The 23,833-nt window shown below is 33.5% G+C and overlaps 1 protein-coding gene across 2 annotated transcripts; it reads right to left on the bottom strand.

Annotated features, from left to right (window-relative positions):
* Positions 1 to 3,038: 3,038 nt before the first annotated feature.
* LOC132920993 (homeobox protein Hox-A4-like) lies at positions 3,039 to 23,634 on the bottom strand. Of its 2 annotated transcripts, XM_060983774.1 has the most exons (3): positions 22,251 to 23,634; positions 21,575 to 21,643; positions 3,039 to 4,703 (listed from the first exon to the last, which is right to left on the bottom strand). In XM_060983774.1, exons 1-3 carry the CDS (start codon positions 23,143 to 23,145, stop codon positions 3,985 to 3,987), a joined length of 1,683 nt encoding a protein of 560 aa, XP_060839757.1. In that variant the 5' UTR covers positions 23,146 to 23,634; the 3' UTR covers positions 3,039 to 3,984. The 2 variants fall into 2 exon arrangements, with proteins under 2 accessions (XP_060839757.1, XP_060839758.1); XM_060983775.1 differs by lacking the exon at positions 21,575 to 21,643 and having other exon boundaries at positions 3,044 to 4,703; positions 22,251 to 23,633.
* Positions 23,635 to 23,833: the final 199 nt, after the last annotated feature.

Raw genomic sequence — 23,833 nt, forward strand, 5'->3', positions numbered from 1 at the left:
GCCAGCACACTAAATAAATTATTTTGTTGACTGTTTTGGTATCTATTTCCCTCTCCACGTTATTAACCAGATTCAATTTGCTATCAGAAACCACCCTCAAAGTTCAATATCGAAGCATTTTTTGTACTAGAGTAAAAATTGTCTCTAGCCACAAAAAAATCACATAATTGTAAAATCAATACATACATCGCTTCTCTCAAAATTTAAAAATCATTGAGGGGGCCTATTTGGCGAAGGGTGATCGCCATTATTACCATACTCTGTGTACACAGTTATAAGTATAATATATACTATACTTCAGTATACACTTATAGGTACTATAATACTTACGCTAAACGAACGATCGGCGGGGCGGGTGGTAATACGTGACGCGGCACTCTGTATAGGTGTGTAGGACTATAGGATAATATTATACACGTATAATGTTTATATAATACGATGCTCGCCGCAGCTGCAACCACGATAAAATGCATCCGTCAAGCGAGTAGTATTATTTGTAAGGTGCGCTAAGATCGTATAGTTCATAATTCTTAATCATTATTATCGTTTAAATAGATCTAATATGTGCATATGACCGCAGAAAAATAATAAAACCTGCAAAAATTGAAAAGTGATGTCCGATAAGTGTATAATGTAATAGTGTGTACTGAGATATTACATACATTACACCGAATAGGTGAATACGATATGTCTGTTATTATTATTACTATTATTCTTACCTATATTATTATAATCTCTTTGTGTCGATTTCCTACATGTCGCGTGCACGCGTAGAAATAGTTAATTACACGGTTTGTGTGTACAATATTATATTATATGCGCGCGCGAGCGATAAAGACAAAAACAAAAGGGTATATTATAATATAATATATTATGTAGGTACCTGTACGCGTACACGCGAGACGCACTCACTACGCAAGGACCATTGTTTTTCGTCGTTCTCTTCACCACCACGCGCGCGCCAACACCATTGTTGTCGCGCGCCGGAATACCGTCTGGGCCGTACCCAAGGTCGATCGCGGTAAACTTTTATCGTGTTAATACTCGATATATAATAATAATAATAATAATAATAATAATAATTATAATAATAAATAATAGTAACAGTAGTTAATGTGGAGGAAGAAATTGTAATAATAATAAATTTATAAATACTATATTATAGGCGTACGCAACGCGCATCGTCTTCATTGAAACGTTTCTTGGATCTCATATACGTCATTCTTATCTTCACTAAACATAATATGGTTTTTGGCAACAAATCGGAAAGAGAAACGACGGTTCTCAATCACGCAGAAACTTCTGAGCGATAAAGAAACTAACATTTAAACATTTTAAACACGAGTGAAAAGAGATGTTATAGGATTTTACGGTTAACAATAGTATTAGTTGTATTGGCTAAAAGATTTTTATACAATGCGACATCCACGAGTTTAATAGTAATGGGACTCTGCGATATCTTTGATCCGTGCGGCACAATTTCAATGAAAAATTGGCGAGGGGGGTGCTGAAACCCCACAATTTTTCAATTATAAAAAAAATATAGTTTATAAATGACGTAAATTATGAGGATGCTAATTTAAAAATACTAGTAGTGTTAATCAGCCCCAAGGTCTCCCTCACAAGTTATGCCTATGTCTGATCTCATATATGTATGTATCGGAATTAATACCTACATACATAAACACCAACTTCCGTGATTATACCGATGATGTTACCGAAATGATACACTTGTTATATTGACTTAGAACTTACGCTGATGATAATTTTATAATTTTTAGACCGCACTCGTCGCACTGGCATATTATTAAAATCTCAGTTTCGAGGAAAAAGACAATTTATAGTTTTTTGCTCGTGATGCCAAGAATCCGTCCCGCTGAATAGCGACTAGCGGAGGAGGGCACACTACCGAGAATGCGCCAAACCACGAAGGTATTATTATGTAGGTATGTTTTTATGGCGCAATAATAATATAAGGTAATTTTGCGAAATTGCAATAATTATGTACCAACCCATATATTATGAATTATTCGTATTTGAGTGAAGAATTTTTTAAAAATTATTTTTAGAACGAATACGGGAACATCTAACCTAACTTTTAAGATAAGCTCAATTAGTCTCTAGGCACTTACACGCTATTATTCTTTAAAATGTAGGTACTTAACCTAATATTAATTAAAAATTGATAAAATATATAATATATATGGGTTAATCGAAGTAGGTCCTCTACAGTGCTCGTTGACCTATAAATATCAGTTTGATTGAGTTTTATTTTTAGATTTACACTTTGCATAATTTATAATATCTTTAAAACTCTCATTATTGTTTTAATGAAAATATTAAACAGTATTATTATATAATTATCTCGCTATTAACTTATTTTTATGTGTATTCTAGGTAGTAGGTACCCACATAATATTATCAACAGTATACACGGGTACGGGCACTGCCCCGACTATCAGGCAGTTAATGTACCAATACCTACTAGATTCTAGAAAAATAAAAACCCATTTGTTTCAATGACGGTTTATATTTTGATTTGCTTTTCTCCATATTATTCGTATTATTTTTTGTTTGAATAATAATTTATAATATACTTACATCATTACACAGTATGTATAATAATAGCACTGTTCACTATACCGAAACTTATCGTCATTCGTCAGACTCAGTATAACAAGTATGACATGCGTGTATGATGAAGGAAAAACGAAAATAAAATAAATACATATTTTAAAACAATTAAGGTTGAAAATATATGTAGCGACTTTTAAAGTATACAATAATATATTATACATAGTTTATAGGTATAATACACAAGTTAAAAATATTTTCTTTTTCTTTGAATATACAAAAAAAGAAAAAGACATTCTAACATCAATCGACGACAACGATAAAACAAAAAATAGCTTTTCATTTATAGTTTATATAATATAGTCATGGAAAAACATTTACATATTACAGTAGACATGTGAATATTATAATAAAGTAGTAATACCTATTATATATTATATTTTATAGGTCAATTAATAAATGAGCTTGTGTTTTCGTGATTTATATTTTATATACATATTAAGATTACAAAAAAAAAAAATAATAATAATAATAATGATAATAATTATAATACGTTCTTTATATAGTATACAATATTTTTAAATTTTACAAATGAGCTGTATATAATTTTATTCTTCACATATTTTATATTTCTCATATATATATATGAATTGTATACAAATAATGTTGTCTATATTATAAATTATATAATTTATTCATGTATATATATATATATATTATATATAGAATCTTTTTACCGTAACGAAAACAAAACGATTGGACAAAAAAAGATCTAAATATAAGTGACACTAATATTAAATAACATTTTTTTCCATAAATATAAACATTTTAACCAATTTATATCTACCGTGCGTCGAAAATGATTTCGCCAGAAGATTTCAATAAGCACTTATCAGACACGAGTACACATTACTATACACTATAGGAATATTATTCTTCTCATAATCAAAATATCTATTTTTTTAGTAAATCTGTGTACCCACAGGCTCGAATCATACGCAATAAAATGCGTTTGTCGAAAGTCTGCAGACATAATAACATATTAATCGTCACGTTCTCGATAATAATTGCAGACGATATATTATAGTATGGAAAAATCGAACAATAATCAGGGACTTGGATCCTATGGGGTGATGCGTATGGCATAACCAATCGGACTGCGGGGAAAACAGCCCGTATAGAAGAATCTCATATTATATGTATAAAATGTCTGAAGAAGTGAAAATGTCTGCAGTATATATTATATGTATATAAATGATAGGTCAAAATATAGTATCTATATCGATCATAACGCGGTGACCACTTCGTATTTTTTTTTTTTTTTGGATTTTACGGTTTTTTCTTACATTTTCATTTTATGTCAAGTAACTTATACCTTGGAAAACGGGCTCACGATCTGCAAACGTGCCGTTATAGCTGAGTGAGGCCGTACTCACCGGCGCCGACTCCGATGGCCAAACCCTGTTGCTGTTGCTGTAGGTGCTGAGACAGGTGCGTTGGCCGGTGGTTCAGACAGTGTTGTAACTGTTGCTGTTGCTGCTGCTGGAGTTGTTGTTGTTGTTGTTGTTGTTGATGAAGTTGTTGCTGCATAGCGGCGGCCGGATTGTTGTGTCCGGCGACCGAAGCGGCGGCAGATGACGACGAAGACGAAGACGTCGACGACGACGGTATTATGGCGGCCATCAGCGACGTCGACCCGGTATCACTCTGCTGTTGTAACCTCAACTCGGGTTGTTGTTGCGGCGACATGTCGTGTGAATCGATTTTCAACCCGGGCGGCGAGCACAGCGGCTGCTGATGGTTGTTGTTGTTGTTGTTGTTGCTATTGTTGTTATTGTTGTTGTTGTTTTTGGCCCGGGACTTTTTGCCCGCCGGTTGCGTGCTTCCGTTTTTCCGGCGCACGTTTTTTGTGTTGGGCAGATGGTTGTCCTTTTTGTACTTCATTCGCCGGTTCTGGAACCATATCTTGATCTGCCGCTCGGACAACACCAACGAATGAGCGATCTCGATCCTCCGCCTACGGGTCAGGTATTTGTTGAAATGAAACTCCTTCTCCAGCTCCAGCACCTGATACCTGGTGTACGCGGTCCTTTGTCTCTTCACGTCCACCGGCTGGTACGCGCCGTTCGCTGAAATCAGAAAAAAACAGGTCTTATATAAGTCATCAGTAATGAATACCTATGCCGTAATACATAAACAACACGTATAAACACTATTAAAAGATCGAAAGATTACACTGTGACGGGGGTGTAGGTAGTACACTTGAATGTATACTATATGACGTTATCGCGATGTTGGCTCGTTTTCATATAAATTCTTAATGGAATACTAATATCGTCGTGTGCATATCATTTTTCACGCTTTTATTATAAAACTATTACCGTTTCGTGGTGTGAACGAGACGATGAGTGGTATACGGATGAGTTGTCAAGAGGGGGTAGAGTGGTTAACAATGCGATTCGAACGACAGTTTATAGTGTTTACATGTATCATTTATAGGAATTAAGCGAGTTTGAATGACACGGTAGATTATGAGTATTTGCAGTTCGTCCTGAGATGTAAGCTTTCATATTATTAGTCAAGTCTAATTTATTTTCTTGTAAATATAATAAATAATTTCAGGAAGTATATAGTTCCTGAACTTTTTTGGTTCACATCTCTCATAAAAACGAATTTATTTGCCTTACGCTAGTCCTATGAAAGATATAAAATAGAAAAAATATTTAACTTTATTGATTTATTTTGACAGACAAAATCGTAACTTCTTGATTTTTTTGGTTAATACAATTATTAATGCGAACAATGCGTTTGTTTTCCTCGTAGAAAAGTTTAAAAATTAAAATAGAAAGCATAAATGATGATGTTTAAACGGTTCTTTCGTTTATAGAAACTATTTTTTATTAATTATCAATTGTTAATTGTTGTTGTACGCATATTATTGTGTCAATAACATTGAGCGTGTAAATAGCTAGGTATATATGTATTTATAATTAAAAATTGGTACACACTGTCATTTTAATGGATAATACATATATGATAATATTATTGAGCGGTGGCGTCTTTCTGTGCCCGAACGTTTAATTTCGAAATATTTCTCCCATTATTATTATTATTATTATTATTGAAATGCCGGAGCCATGTTCGGTCGGCGGACAAGGGCGTGGTGGTTACGGCGGCGGCGGTCCTTAAATGGGGGAACGTTGCCGGAGCAGTATGCGCGCCGTATATAATAATAATTTATGCCGCCGTCTCGGGTGCGTTTTTCGACGTTGCCGGGTCACCCGACGACGAATAGCTGCTTCTGCTGCCGTTATATTCTGGCTATGTGGCGTGTATGTGTGTGTATTAATATTATTATTATTATTATTACCTTTATACAATATACACACTTAAAGTATTACACGCGAGCGCGTGTGTGTGTTTGTTGTTCGACATCAACTTTTCTATTACACAAAAACATACTGTACAGTATACAGATATATATCTTTAAGTATATTATTATGTATATAAAGGAACGCACTTCAGTGACAACGACGGCCTTGCAGCTCGTTAAGATCGTGTGCTAGTTTGCGCGCGCGCGTGTGTGTGTGTGTGTGTTGTAGCGCGCAAAACATCTATTGGTGAAAATAAAAAAAAAAAATCACATCTACATATTATATTATTTTATCATAGCTTTAGGGGCCGCCGCAGTCGTCGGGCTTATAAAATATATTGACTGTTGCGCAACGGTATAGGTACCTACTACCTATATATACAAAATACACAATATATATATAGCATCGAAAAAGTGTTGTGTTAACACCCATATGATATAAATCTATAATAGGATAGTCATTTATCTAACAGCTATGTATAATATACGAGAAAATTGTATTATTATTACGATTCAACATTTACCTTCCAATTAGAAGATTTATGGGATTTCTTTTCTCGAATGTTTTCGGTTTACATATTACACTAATGAGTGTATGTGTACAAGTTATAATTATATATTATATTTACATTTTTTAAATGTTACGATTCTTATACGATATGCTTTTTCCAAATAAAAATGAAATTTTAAGTATTTAAATTCCAAACTGAAATCGTATACAATATATTATATACTATAAATAACAATATTACTCTTTGACAACCCGATATTATCGGTCACTTTCTAATTTCTAATTTTTTATACCTTTATAATTTGTTTTCATTTAAACACGCAATAGCTTTTGAAAAATATATTGATTCTTATACGCGTAACTATATTTTATGATTACCAATAACATTATATAATAGTATTATCACGAAGAATAGATAGGATAGGTATATATGCATCACTTATGATGGCTCATCTCGAAGCATTGATATATGCACTGCTGTGTTGTGTTATGCAATTTAAAAATAGAAGTCTAAAAGTCATCATGTATTAAAAAAAAAATTTCCTAGCAGAACTTTTCCCAAAACTCGAATACTAACAAAATAATATATACTTATATATTGTGTATTTGTGTATATTTTACATAAAATAAATCTAACTTTAAGAAGAATGTGCCAAAGATACGGCTAATGGTATAAAATATTGGTGTATTGTAATACTGGTATATATTAAATGATTAACAAGTTGCAACTATTTCGGCGATTGATCGATTTATGGCATTTATGTATGACTATATTTTATTATACCAATATAATATTTAGTATATTTACTGAAAATACTTAGGTGATCATAATAACGTGAAAGTTGATTTACAGTGTTTGGTGATTTTTTTAATATGTTTATTGTTTAAGTTATTATTTAAATATTTGTATTTATGGACTAACTTATATTGATAAGTATAGTAACTGGTTTAACGCATACCATTATTTAGTAGAATTTATTAGATTCTACTTTTTGAGAAGTGGAATAATGTTATGTACCTAATGTTATATCATTGTGATAACCATTATTATTAACTAAAAGATTTAGCCAAACATCACGCCAAATTATTTGATTCATCTAACTTAACATATCCTATAAGCCTAATAGTATAAGGAGCGTGAAGTCACCTTTATAGTCGTGAGTAACATTTGAAAACTAAATATTTAGATACCGTGATATCTAAAAATTTCAAAACCCTATCTCAAACGATTACGATTAAAATTTAGGCTTGATTTTTATTTAGGGCAAAATTGAGAAAGTCGTAAATTATTGTTGATTTTGGGCGTTTTCATATACGGTTTTACACGAATGAAAATAATATAATCATCACTGCAGCATTGGGGCGGTGCTCGAGTACAATGTTTGATTCCCGTAATTTGATTACCGGCTATTGATTAAACGTCAGCTGGTTGTTGTATACAATATACACTCTGTTGAAAAATTAATAAAAAAAATCCTAAATAATATAATAAAATAATCCTTCGGGCGCGTTTACAAAACTTTTTCGAGCAGCGCCCTTCGACTATTACTGTTTACAATACGGCTTGTGTGTAAACTCTGCACGTTTTGTGAGCTATTGAGTTATACTACGCTTATTTGTAAGTTTTTCGTTAAACTAAATTAATTCATAGTACACAAACGTGTTCAAATAATTTTATCAGTTAGTAAGCTTTTATTAGACATCTTTAAATAAATTCGCTAAAAAGAACAAGTCCCGAAATGTCGTAATAATTTGGTACTATTATATAGGTATCTATTAGGATTAGTAAATATATATATATATATATATTATAAAATAATGGACAAACGGAATAAAATAAGTGAACCTATCACAAATTCTGTATAAAATTAATTTTTTGACCGAAATGATACAATACCTAACAGAGAATAATGCGAATACACGATTCGTGCGGATCGGGATGCAAAGCGAAGCGATTTTCTAATAATGATTAATATTTTAATAACAAATAATTCATAAAAATATACTCTGTAACATTTCCGACTATTCTTTAACCGTATACACGACGCATCTACATGATGAATTTGTATATGGTCCCGACAAATGTGATACACCGCTTTAGTGCATTACTCGCGTTAGTCTACAGGACAAGAATTTCTATGATATAATTTTTATGAACTATGATGTTATTTTTTAATGAATGTGGAATAACTATAACAACCAATTTTATCAATCAAAAATACGTTTTAAAAAAAGTTCGTGTCGATCAAATGACTTAATAGTACGATATTATCACGTGCACGCGGGAACTACTATTATCTGAAGGACTTACAAGGACCTATCTATAATATACCTACATATCGAGGAATATAATAAAACAGCCGGTGCCGCGTGTGCGTGTTGCGTACGACTGTCGACCAGTGTGAGCCGAAGAGGACCACCGGTGGTCGTTGTGCGAGTGTGTGTGTGTGTGTTTGTACTTAATATTATGCCTTCGGCGGATACAAATGAGCTTGGCCGTGTCGTTGCAGCATCAGTATAATACTGTTGTGTGTATAAACACATATATAATAAATGTATACGCCGTACACTATATACGTGAGAGGAGTGCGCGTACATATCAATAGCGGTCTAAAGATGTTCAAATTAGCAATGAATAGAGCTCGTCTGCAGCAGTGCTTGATATGCGCAGTAAATATATAATAGGTGTATATACATCATCTATACATAATACAACGACAACCACACACACACACACACGCGCGCATACACACCTACCCATACCTGCCTATACGTAATTTACGTGACCTCTGTAATGGGTGTTTTGGGAGTATAAACCTGCGCTGGTGCTGCAGCGTTCGTGTGGGATATATTATACACGTATGTATGTGTACGATCATTAAGGGGCACAATGAGACCGCCCTGTCGAACGATATTAATCTCGCGGGCTGCAGCGGCGGTCCGCGCGCGTTCGCCGGGTGAGGTCGCGCGGTCCGAAAATTATAAATCGCTTGCCATTGTCGTTAGCGCGTTTTACACGGTCTTGTACACGCCGCCCTCGAAGAATCCCGAGACGATACTGCACCGCACATCATGCAACACACGCATCGACACGAGTGTGTGGCCATTATTATACGCGCGTATATATATATAATATTACCTATATATATTATGTGTATATGCATATACATATTAATATACGTCCCCGTTTATATTATTATAACTGATGTGATATATATGTATATGTGTGTGTGTGTGTACATGCGTTCGACAGACCGTACGATAAGCACCTACTTAACATCGCACAAGCACACACTACGACACCCGTGTATAGGTGATATTATGTATACGACGAGACTTCCCCTGTTGCCGCGACGATATGAGGCCGTTTAATGTATATAATATTATCGTTGTATATATTATACACGCGTTATTAATAACGGCGTGTTCTTATACATATTATTATTATTATTTTGATTGTGATATACTGCACGGGAGGGTCACGGACAATGTATACATATATGTATACGTATATGTGTGCCGCACAACGATATTTATGGGGATTCGACGTATATGTGCGTGTGATGCTGTGTAAAAAAATTAATGTACGCCGAAGGACACATCGAGACGACGACTATTATTGTACGCGACGTCTCTTGGACGTGATCGATACGCGTACCTATATAGTTTATATCTATACATTATTATAATATTATGTTTGTGTATATGTTATTATTATTATTATCGTTATGTATCATTGAATTGCGTGCGATTTATGTCCTATGACTCCTATGGGTCCTATACGTTTATTATTATTATTGTTGTATAATATAGGTATATATATATATTAATACTTACACGCACGACTCGCACGACCACAGTCGCCGTATAGAAACTACATGCATGACACTTGTCGTTGTGTTTATAGTACTTTATACACAGTAAGTATATATTATATTATAGTCACACAGCCCCTTGTAATTTATCAACATCTACATCTTATCGTCTCGCCACCGCCGCCACTTGCCCCCTGCAGCAACCGGCCCATTCGTCATTGATAATTTACAGGTACTTAGAAGATGACAAAATTAATGTCGATATTAATCTATCACACGAGTATCGCCAAAGTATATATATATCCTAATGTACTTACTAATATAAGGCTTGCATCACGTTTGCAGGTTATGGCAACCGATATCTACTGCACATGTGTTATCCCTTAATCCTTATCTTCGACACGAGGGTCGATATCTATTATTCACCGAATACCATTATATAATATTATATTTTATATTTTACGAATTTTTTACGAGACATTTGGTTAAAAGTTTATTTATAATATTATATTCCCTTGGTTTATTTTCAATTTTTTGCGTTAACTTAATTATAAACACATCTAGGGCTACGATTAAGTTGTTTCTTAAACGTAAACTGTTAGAACACAACTTCAAATATTTAAGGTAAAATATTTAATTATCAATAATTTACACCAACGTAAAAACAAAATTGAAGGTAGTGAAAATACGGCTTTGAGGCGTTCCCTTGAGAGGGCGTATATATATAGCAAAAACGCCCTACAGGAAACGCCTCGTTGCTTACAAATTAAAAAAGGTTTATTATTTTTGTCTTACAAGTGTAGTAGTAAAAATAATTTCGAGCAGAATTATTTTAAAGAAAACTTATATATGAAACAATTATTGATATCAAAAACTTACTGTGTACAAACGATATATAATTTAAATTTAAAAACAAAATCTAGCTAACATTTTAACCTATTTAAAAATGAAGAAATATGATTATCCAATAAAGTATTGTAATTAATAAATATTTCAATTTAATTATTAGTGTAAAAGTTACTTTTTGTTGGAGCGTTAATGGTGATTGCAGCTAAATACTTTTTGGCTGAAAAAATGTGGCTTCCCGATGTTTGTCGGTAAACATCAATGAAGAAAGTGGATGTCAATATATAGATATTGTGGCATTACTCGGCTTGGGGTAATATAATATAGGTACATATTATTATCGTGTCCTACCATCATCTGATGTTGTTATATTTACTATTTAAGGATTTAGGATAAATTACATAAATTATAGATATTTATTATTCATGAGAAACGAAATAAATCAAAATATATATTGAAATAAAACATTAAAAGTGTACATAATCACATATAACACAGATTAAACATAAATGTTTGAACATTTTCGGTATATCTACTTTTTTCATAAAAACGATATGATTTTCGACCACGACGTTTTATAGCTAATCCTTAAGGTATATACGTGCGAATTTTGTATAGCGTATATATACTATTATCATACCAGGTAGGTATACGCACTTTTTTATATTTTTTTTTCTAAAAAAGGAGAATGAAAAAATAAAATCTTTTGACGTGTCAACGTTGTGTGAAACCCGTTGGCACGTATAAAAAAAAGGGGGGAAAGAGGAAAACGTACGCGAATAAGGAACAGTAGCTTTATACAAATGGACGTGTGCGCGTGCGTGTGTTTGCGTGTATGTGTGTATGTGTTCGTGTGCATGTGTGTAGCCGTCCCTAGGGTGTAATGTATTCTCGCGGACACGCCGATGGCTGCGGCGGCATGGCGCGAGCGTTCAAAGGACATGTCACTAGCTAAATTTTCGACAATATTCCGACGGGGTTCGAAAAAGGGCGCACAAAGGTTTTGGCTTTTTACCGTGTACGGTCCGCCGCGGGTTTCCCGCCGCACGCTACTCGTCACACACACATTCTCTGTCTATCGCGCGCGCCCTGTATATTGTATATTCCCCGGTACACCCCCTACACCACACCCATCCTTGTCCGGATGTATAACGGCAGATGCTCCTGACCCCGTTGAACCATTAATCAAATACGTGTCGTGAATGAAAACTGCACAAGGAAAAGGCCACAAAGCGCCTGCAGGTCCTACGAGAGAAGAGCAGAATAAAAAAAAAAAAAAATAAAAATAAAAATACTCAAATGTATGATATATATTGTATAGATATAGGAATCGCGCGCGAGAGAAAACCCGCGGGCCGCGTGTATACGTTTAATATATAATATATTATATGTTTTATACAGTGCAATATTCGAGTGAGAGATAGTGCAGAAGCCCGATAAATTTAAGCCACGTGATACACGGCTTAAAAGAAATTCCTGTAAAATACAGCGTCGCGGAGAAAGGACGCTGAAAATAAAATATGTTATAGTTTTGTAATAATAATCTCAGCCGTATACACGCGCAGTAGGCTACACCATTGCAGATAACCCTCAGGTCACGCATATGTGACTACAAATATATATATATATATATACAGTAGCGTTAGTGTAAATAATAATATGTTAAGTCTTAAAGGCATACAATTGAGTATAGATTGTTAATCATATACGTGAGTATATAGATCATCGGAATCGCGGGCGGTCAACGTTCCGGTTTACAATATATTATTGCTGTATTAGTGAGTATACATAGAAACATATAATGGAAAATACGGTTTCTAAAAATATTCAAACGCATATATTATTTCGTTGCACCGATTTCAGGTGCATCTCGCGCGTATATTATGTACTCGTATATGTCATTTAACCTAGCTATTACATATTATACTGACGATGTACCATCATGTGTCCGTCACCGTGACAGTTTTAGTTTCAAAGACTCGTGTCGAAGTATAATTTTACGGGGCGTATTGCGCCTAAACAATTATTTAAGTAAATATAATATTTTTCGTACGGTTTAGTAAAATAAATCCTTGGAGATCTAATGAATGCCGTAAGAAATCCGAATCGGATGCTCGCGAAAGATTTTATCGATCGCTCAAAATGATTTATGGATAATCGTGATCGCGGAAACATCCTTCACCACCATTGCCACTGTAGCAGCAGTCGCGCGTACTATCTTTCCGCGATAAGACCATCTATAATTACCTATCACTGTAATGCCGACACGGCATCATCCATTATTGCATGCCATTTACCGATGACGATGTCGAGAAATTAAAATATTCAATGACAGAGATTGACAAACACCATATTATCTACATTTACATTAACATATTATATATATAGCTAATATAATATATATAATGCATATAATATATTATATAAACAACACTTTATGTAGATAAACTAACGGCAGTTATTGTTGTTCGATTTGTATGACATTTTCTTAATATATGAAAAAATAAAGATTTAAAGTTTTAACAAGTACTAATAAAAGGATTAAGGACATACTATTATATTTACTATTTCACACAATACTACTTATTTTAAAATAAATACAATTATCTATATATATTATATATATATTTAATAATTATTATAAACATTATACAGTGTTTATATCAAATATGACATTATAATAGTGTTACTGAATATATACCTAAAATCTAAATACTTATATAAATACATATAAGAACATTATACGAGTATATAACATCTAACATCGTAGCCCTTAATGCAGTTTAATATAAAGCTCAAATAATGTAATAGATGCATTTGCAAAATGTTTTACTTAACTATTTATGATTATTGATTATTATTAGTTAATATACAAGTTACTTAAATAAATTAGAGTAATTAATTGAAAGTTTTTATAACTCCAATAATGAAACTCGTTGATTTAATTAGAATATCGTTGTGATATTTCTCACATTTTGACGTATGACTCGATTTACTTATATTATCACTGAATATTTTTATTTATACCTATAATTACATACATACACACACACACATATATATATATTATAATGTCCATTCATTTTTTCTTTAATCGTTAAAACAGTTATTCAAAATTTTTTGTTTAGAAATTATAAATAATATACTTGAAAGCCATTTTTTGTGCTATTTAATGATGGTCCTGTGGTGATACTAAGTTCCATATTTTAACGAGAACCTTAATTTTTCACTTTAAATTACTCGGCAAATACGTTTTTGTGACTTTTGATGTAAGTATCTAAATAAAAATTCGAATTGATAGTTTTCGAGTTATTAACACAGTTATTCACATGATGTACAGAAATAAGGATAATTATTGGTTTATGCAAATAGGTTTGGAAAACAGTGGCCATGGTGATTTAAAAATAATTATTGTTATTAATATTAATCTATTAAAGTGTTATTATTATTAAGAATAGTTAGGGCATACAAAATACTATAGATTCAATATTACATTACATCTTATATGTTCATAAAATAATTTTTAAAGACTTTATCCTTACCATAAATATGTTTTAATAAATCGAAAACTACTTGTTCGAATTCAGATTTATAACAGATTATAAAAATTGTATTAATAAAAAAAAAGTGGGGGGTTAGGCATATTTAGGTTAATTATCCTGAATATTTATATCAATGCTCAGTATATTACCATAATATATGTTATTTATGAAGTGCATACCTATAATATAATTTTGATAAATTCTTATAATTTACATTTACATTGATATATTTAACTATACAATTATTATAAACCCTTTTATTAAGTTTACATCTCCATTTCAAACTTTGGACCTCTGTGAGATGTTTTTTTAATTTATTTAATCTTGAAATGTTGCCCTTAGCGACTACGGATCACTTATCAGCATATCCTATTCAAATAAGAATAATTTATATTTAAAATGTGTAGGTACCTCAGATAAAAACATTTTTTCTTAATGTTATGCATTTATTTATGTACTGTATAAAAACTATATATTATCATATAAACTGTACAAACATTTGATAGTTGAGTCATGTTTAAGATTGGTTAAATTGTCGGCGATCAGTAATGGTGAATTAAAATATACAAACTTATATTGCTAATTGATATTTTGTATATATTGTATAGCCTTAATAGGCATTAGGCTGCCTTATATAGGTACCTATATCGCAATTTTTAAACAGATGTACATTATATTTGTTTGTACCACAAGTTATAACAATATTTATAAAATGTGCATGATTTTATTATATAAACAATTAATATTCACAGTTTAATATAATATTCAGGATTACGGCATACTATTTATAATTATTTATCAGTTTCATCGTGAATGGTATTATACTCGTATGGTCACTGACCTACAAGACCATATTATTATAATTCTATCTTTCTGCAACTCTCCGTATCACTCCTAAACGATAAATAAAATGCACGAAAAGGTTTTCGAAAATAATTAAAAACCACGTAATAATGCATGTATTGTATTGTGTGCCGGTCAATAATTTTAATTCAAAACGTTCAACACCTTATTATAATAATACGTAAACACAACTTTCCATTTTAGCGGTCATTGCCACTGCAGTATTTTAATAACATAACAGTAGTGCATACTGCATATCATATTATAATATAAACATCTATACCTAAATATAAACAGTGCGCGTGTTGTATAGGTTATATCTACATTTTAATTGCATTATTTTATTGTGCAGCAATAGTTCGACAATCGCTGACTATTTCATACTCACCGCATTGACGTACAGTGTACTACACTATTACCATTATTCACACGAGAAATTCCTATATGTACGTGCATATAGATGTGTTATAATTTATACATATAATATATTATATACAATTAGAGGAAATGTAATAATAGTTTTATCTATAATTTTGATATTTTGTCTGAATAGTGTATACAATGTCAACGAAAGAAAACCATTTAATTATAATCAAATCTTAGTAGATTATGAGGATTGTATAATAATATTAATCAATTTAATTAATTGTATGGATTTTTTAAGTGAAATTAAATTACCTGTTACTATACATTTCATTTTAAATCAGTATAATACGAGTTGGACTAATTAAATCAAATCATTTAGTCGGTATTTGCTACAGTCAAAGTCAAATATGATAAAATGTGTGGCAATGTATGCGTGAATTTGTATCTGTCAAAAAAAAAATTGATTTAAAGTAGACTAATAAAAAAATAAATAATATATGAATATTTGTTGACAAAAAATATGAAATAAAAATTAATTAGAGAAGTTAAAAATCACAGGTAGTTAGAGTTAAAAATAATGTGCCACGAGAATCGTCATTGATTACATTAATTATTACTAATTGAATTGTTGAATATTATATCTTCGAATATTGTTATGTACTATTATGTCAGTGAAATAATTAAAATATTAATTTAAAAACAATATCTAGTTACCTAATAAGTAAATTATAACTATTATTAATACATTTTCAATTTTCAATAAAACAACGTAAAATCAATTAATTAAATAATAAATTACTTATCAAATTTAACGTAAATTACCTCGTTCATTATTATTTAACGTTACAACCTCCCTTAAAACTACACCATTGTGCATAACAACTAAAATAACGATCGTGTTCCGGATAATTAGGTAAAGTATAATACAATTGTTGATAAGTAGGTCAATAAAGGAAGCAATAATAATACAAGTGTCTACGTATCTCGTATTTATATGAAACTTTGTTTATAAATATTCGTGATATAGCACTTAACGCGTAATGCAGCGAATAAACTATAACTTCTGCGTCGTCTTATGAGTGTACTGATGTTGCAGTAATTGCAATATGTGCTAGCTGCAGTGCTGCTGAATATTATAAGTTACAACCAATCCGAAACGAAAGTATGAAACATAATATAATAAATCGAAGGTCAAATATCGCATACACTATGGAACGCGCACTACGTATAAAGAGGTACATAATATTAGGATACTAGGATAGGTAGGTATACGCTTGTATTATCATCAGACATCGTGCGACCTACGTCTATCCGTCTATGTATATAATATACTATAGTCATTTCGTTATATCTATTTTTTCATGAAAAGTTGTTCATGAAATGAAATGAAAATGGCTTTTTCACACTATGATAATACAAAAATATTGCATAAAATGGTCTCTTTAATTTGACATTTCATAATTAAAAAATTATGATGTGGTTGTAGTCATTCACTTTGTAAAATAAAACTTTTTAATGCACATACTTATTATTATTATATTATTATTTATCTTACGTATAAGTATAAGACTACCCCTACGATGCATATAGATAACAATATTTAATAATATTAAACAGAAGTATACATAAAAAAATGTTTAAATAATTAAAATTAATGAGATTATTTAAAAAAGCAAGTATAGGTTTATTTATTTAAGATATTTTAAGCAGGGCAATCGATTATGACAATGGTTATATTATAATAAAAAAATTAATATATACATATCGAGCTATATAGGTATTTTTAAAAGAAGCGCTTCGTTTGGATTGACATGCATTTTTAACTAACTAAACTCTCGATAAAACTTAAATATCTTCATACAAAGTTAATTATTTTTGTTCGTTTACTTGTTCAACTGCAGGTACACAACTTGTAGTGGCACGCTATATATTTCTAGAATTGAACTGTGAATGAAAATGAACCGAACTGGAATGTGTGAATGTAGGATAGAATGATGTATACACTTTAATATAACATTGTCACTAATAAAGTCTACAGTTGTCTGATACCTATGTGATTGTATGGATATTATAATTTAGTATTGAAATATGTTATTACCAAAAACTATTTGCACGAAACTGTCAACATTGTATCAGGAAGTCAGGGTTTTATAAACTGTTCATGTAGTCATACTGAACGGCGTCATACCTATATCGGGTAGGTAATACACAAAATAATCACAATCCTGAAAGGAATGGATATAAATTATGTGTAGGCACTGTCTTATTGACATTTTATTATCTTGAGGAAAAACTTCATAAATGGTTATATTCGTTTTTGCACAATAATATTATTGTTGGTTGCTTTTTTTCATTATTATATTATTTTGATAATTTTAAAGCTGGCAATTTCAACTGCTATCAACTGTATCATTATTATTTCAGGGGCGTGATAATATTATGGCAACGGCGCAGTCATCTAAGGATTTTATAGTCACTGTGTATAATTATATTATTCATATTATAATTGCCAATTAACTTATGCATATACCTACCAATATACCTATAGGTACCCACTATATAAGAACTTATAATGTGTTGAGTTACAGGTAAAATCAAACCATGTGATACCTTCCCCCCTTTCACCCCATAAATATAAGATGGTGACTAACACGTCAGTTGCCCAGTCGATACACATAGTTTCAATAATTTTACAATACTACTTGCAATATAATTTAACCCTGCAGCATAATATTATACAGTGAACAGCGCACACGCACGCGCGCGAGCGATACCTACTCAGTTGACGATCGACTACGAAGTGCCGACAAACAAACGAGTACATATTATATTATAAACGTGATATATAGACAATCGCGTGAAACTAACATGATGACTCGGCGGTTTCGGGGGGCGGTCGCAATGTCTCTAAACACGGAGGAACGGTCAAGTGCGTGCGAAAAATTTCCGTCAATGTCACGTGTGTCGACGGTCGACGGATTTTCGTCGTAGGTAGGTATATCTTATACTTTATAGGTATGATATATCGTATATATCGATTTTCGATAGGCACACTGTATCACACGGCGTATTATGTATAATATTATAATTATTATTATACAAATATTTATGGTTATTTAGTTATTCACTTATTAATTATCATACAAATACTTTATATAACGAAATACTATATAAGTATAATATAATGTATGCATGTCGATTATAGAAGTCTATAATATTAAACGTTTACATGCATATACTTTTGCCGTTTCATAACAACACATAATATATTATTTATATTATATACACACAATGTCGTCTTACAATTTACCTCATTGACACTCAATACGATCTCTTACGACCTACACAAAACAATGGAACCACGAAAGAAAAATTTGAATAAAATTCTTCTTACAAATAAATTTAGAAATATAAAATGATTAATATCAAAATTGAAATTTATTCTTAATTTTAGAAAAAGAGACCACTTCGGTATAATAATCACCAGAGTCAGAATAAGACACACATGAATCTATAACCCATCACTCCTCCCACATTACCAATCATCAAAGAACCGACCTCTACATGCGACACTTGTAAGGGAAATCGTATACAATCAACCACGTTGTGACCAAATGCCTAAAATATACCAAAGAATGAAAAGTCTTGACTAACTCTACCTTAATCCAATACGCACTTAACAAACACGGAAGCAATATATTTATTTTTCGATAATATAAACTTACGTTAAAAATTGTAAATACCTATAGTATTATTTTATTTTATTTATAATCTGTATATTATGTATCTAATCTATAAGGATAGGTTAATAATCACTTCTATTGATTGCTTATCAGATAATTTATTAAAAAAACAACAAATGTTGTCTTGGAGTTGCTATAGCAATGATGCTTACAAATCCCTCTAAACACTTTTGTCCATATACACATAAATAGATATAGTAGAATATGTTCTCTTGGATCGGTATAATTGCCGCGTCTCAAGGAAGACAAGGGGTCAGGGGCAACCACGTTAAGAGCAATATAAAACTACCTATATATATATATTATACACACATACACACACGAAATAATTTGAATAATACCGTTTCATTTGTTCCTTATCCGATCGCCTTATCTCGTTGCCTCTATCTCATATTATACACTATACGCGTCTACAACGTATTATTATATTATAGCTATTACGACAACGGCTCTCTTCGGACACAGTTTGTCGAGTGTATATGCGTTTATATACGATACAATATTGTTATTCTCTCCGCGATTATAGAAAATTCGAGGTATTATAATTTATAATATAGGGTACCTATATCTATATTTTATCGTTACGTGGCGCCTACCAAACAATAAAACGTCCAGATCATTGGCTTTATTGATCTAAAAAATCTATATTATAGTAATACGATTATCCCACGAGAAGTCGATATCGAAATATATTTTCCACTATGATGAAGTTTTGTATTTTAAATAAAGAACCATATAGTTGTGATTCGTTGTTAATCGTTGTCCAAAATATAAATATTATTATTTTAGTGGTTATATATCCATATAACCATATATATATAGCACAACGAAAACTATTCAGTATTTAATATTATATATCATATGCCTATATGAAACTGCGTGAGTAAGACAATATCTAGTACATACATATTTTGGTTTCCGGAAAAAAAAATGTGAATTATTGTTATGTTTTGTCTACATACAAAGATATCGCATACAGGAAGTCGTATTTAGATAATATAATAGAGGAGAAAAAAATGTTTTTTTTTGCGCATAAGATGTTTTCACGGTGTCTTGTGTGGACAGTGGCCAAATCCGTTTTTGAGAAATGGCCAAAACATAATATATAGATCATAATGCTTCGCTGTTGTAGCGGTATGTGTGTATTGTTCAATTTGTTACGGCGGTTTATATTGCCTTTTTTTGTTAAATAAACATAATAATGCATTGGTGAGATGCTATACACGTCAATGACGTTTATAAGGTTAAGAATATTATATAATCGGGATACGTGATCTATTAAATTCAAACCTCTCAAACCACAATTCAATTGTATTACGACTTGTCAACAGGACATTGCGAATACCCTAATATATATATATATATATGAGCAGGTAGGTCCCGAAGACGCGCATCAATGACGAAAAACTACCGCTAAAAAATAGAACGCCATGAATGAACATGACGTATCAATGGACATACGCGTATACGTATCTCAGTATTCGCACATAAATGCACACGCACTGCATGATATGGGACGTATTATTGAGTGAGAAAAAAATACGTCTGACCTTTTACAACACACATATTTCGCGGACTATACATAGATATTAAACATATTGTTATATATCATATTATATAGGTACTATGCATCAGGAACCAATGTATAGTGGTGCAGGTATATTATATATATATAGGAACAGGTACCTGGTATACATATTATATAAAGCGGTCAATGTTGTAACTTTGAAATATTTATATATAACATATTACATAAGCAAAAACGTATCATATATTATACATAGGTATATTGATCGATAGATATTATTATTAGGACTGAGAACAATATACCTAATAATATATTCAACAAATATACGATTGAGATATATTTAATATAAACATAAGATTATAGCGTAATTCTGTGTAAGAGCATTATTGTATAATGTAGAGGTTATTATTACGACTTAAAAGTTAAAACTTACGAGTGTTATGATATTTTGCTGACGAAGTGACCGATTTCTGAGTAATGGTTCGGGATTCACATAAATATCCTATAAAATAACTACATAGGTAAGTCTTAAGTATAGCATATTATATACGTATAGTAGACGCATGATAATAACAAAATATCGATATCGCGCCCCCAAAAACTGTGTACTGCGTTTAAGTACGAATCACGACTGAAAATTAAGTTACGGGTGACATTATATATATATATATATACAATCAATACTTGTTATAATAACGACGGCGGTATTGATGAGACGGCGCAAATAGGTATATATTTCAATACCAAAAACACATGACAAATAATGATATCGTTTGTTACATATAATTATATTACAATATACGATTGTTGTATCATGTCAATAAACGCGCACTAAGACGTCGAACTTGAAAAAGAGTCATTTGGCGAACTGCGTATTTGTGATATGTGTAACAATTGTGTACAACACACACGCATACACGTATTGCCACAGACAACATTCTTATGTAAATATAGAGACGCGTTGACCGATTCGATTCGAAATCCTTAAAATTATGGTCAAGTCGTATGTATTCTATAGGTATAGCCGGTAGGTATGTAGGTATACTAATGTAAGTTGTAAGAGTTAAAGATGTCAATCTGCTTATATAAGTATATGTGTATGGACTTACGCATTCCGGCCACGTGGTTCTTCTTCATCCACGGATAGATGACCCGGTCCGACGACTCGCTGTCGTCCATCATGATCGGCGACCCGTTGACCGTGGTCATCATCATCTCGTCCGTGTCCGTGTTGCAGTCGTCCATGTCGTCGGAGCACGACCCGTCCAGTGGGTTGTTGGACATGTGGTTGGACGACGACGGGCTTGGCTGCAGGTGGCAAGGCAGCGGCGACGGCGACGAGTCGTCCTTGATGTCGTGCGACATTACCGCGTTGATGGCCACCGCCTGCAGGCCGCCGCCGGCCCCGGACGGTATTATGCTGCCGCCCTGGCACTGCTGCGCCGCGGCGTTGTGCATCAGAGCGGCCGGCGGTTGTTGCGCCTCGAGCGGCATTTGGCCACCGTGGTGCATCTGGTACGCGCCGTAATTGGAAGCCGCGCTGGTGTAGTACGACGGAGTCTGGCCCGGGCTGGGGTACATGGCCTGGATCTGTTGCTGATAGTGTCCCTGATAGTGGCCACCGCTGCCACTGCCGCCGCTTGCTCCGAGCACGTTCGAGCTACCGACACCGACGCCACCGCTCGCCTGCACTTGTTGGTGGCCACCGCCGCCACTAGTTCCACCGCCTCCACCACCGCCGCCGCCGCCGCCGCCACCGCCACCACCGCCGATGTGTTGAGTGTGTTGGCTCAGGTGATTGGCATGATGAGAGGGGTGATGGTGCTGATGTTGGTGATGGTGATGCTGATGGTGAGGGCTGCCGAAGAAGTCGGGGGAACCCATGTAGTTCTGCATGTTGCCGTAGTCGTCCGGCGGCGAGTACTTGGGCTCCGCCATCATCATCTGGTGCATCTGCGTCGGTTGATGGTACGGCAGTGTGTTGTGCGTGAGAAACGAATTCATCGTTGGCGCATCCAATACACCGTACACTGTTTAATACGTACGGTTTATACACCGGAGGGCGGTTGGTATATAAAAACCGTATGGAGTTAGATGACGACGACGGTGATCGGAATACGGGCGAGGGGACAGTAGGCTGTCCGACGAACTTTATGACGAAAAAAAAAACCGGCGAAACGGGTGTAAAAAGAAATGTATCGCATACGGGCAATGACGATTATCAAAATATCAAACGCGATCGAAACAAACGAAACACGTTGGTCGACGAAAATTTGCACGCGCGCGCAGCGGTCCGATGAGCCGTATTATCTGCGTATCACGACGGTGATCCGGTCAACAACACTCGACACTAAACGAACGACGAATGACGAGACGATTTTTTCATTCCCTGCGATCATATGGTACGATATACCTACGGGCGGCGCGCACGCACACACACACGCTCACACATACAAACACACTCGGAACACCGTTTTGGGCATACTGACGCGCGGCGGCGGCGGCGGCGGTGACGACGGCCGTCGGGGCCGGTGCGCGCCGCGATCGTCACCGTCAACGGGTAGAGGGGAAAACAACGCCGGAAGGCACGCCCCGCACGTGACCGGCCGTCGACCAATCGCCGGGCGCCGCCATATCGCCTACCATGTTTGCCGCGGCCGCCAACGACGTCGCGCGCGCCGCCGTCCTCCGC

This window comes from Rhopalosiphum padi, chromosome 2, assembly GCF_020882245.1.
Source record: "Rhopalosiphum padi isolate XX-2018 chromosome 2, ASM2088224v1, whole genome shotgun sequence".
Taxonomy (NCBI): Eukaryota; Metazoa; Arthropoda; class Insecta; order Hemiptera; family Aphididae; genus Rhopalosiphum; species Rhopalosiphum padi.

What these genes read in the sequence shown, in the direction of transcription:
- LOC132920993 (XM_060983774.1), bottom strand. Translation starts at nt 23,145, where the DNA reads ATGAATTCGTTTCTCACGCACAACACACTGCCGTACCATCAACCGACG. An exon ending in GAACCACGTGGCCGGAATGC is followed by an intron (nt 21,644 to 22,250) that starts GTAAGTCCATAC and finishes GTTATTTTATAG; the next exon opens with GATATTTATGTGAATCCCGA. An exon ending in AGCAAAATATCATAACACTC is followed by an intron (nt 4,704 to 21,574) that starts GTAAGTTTTAAC and finishes TTCTGATTTCAG; the next exon opens with CGAACGGCGCGTACCAGCCG.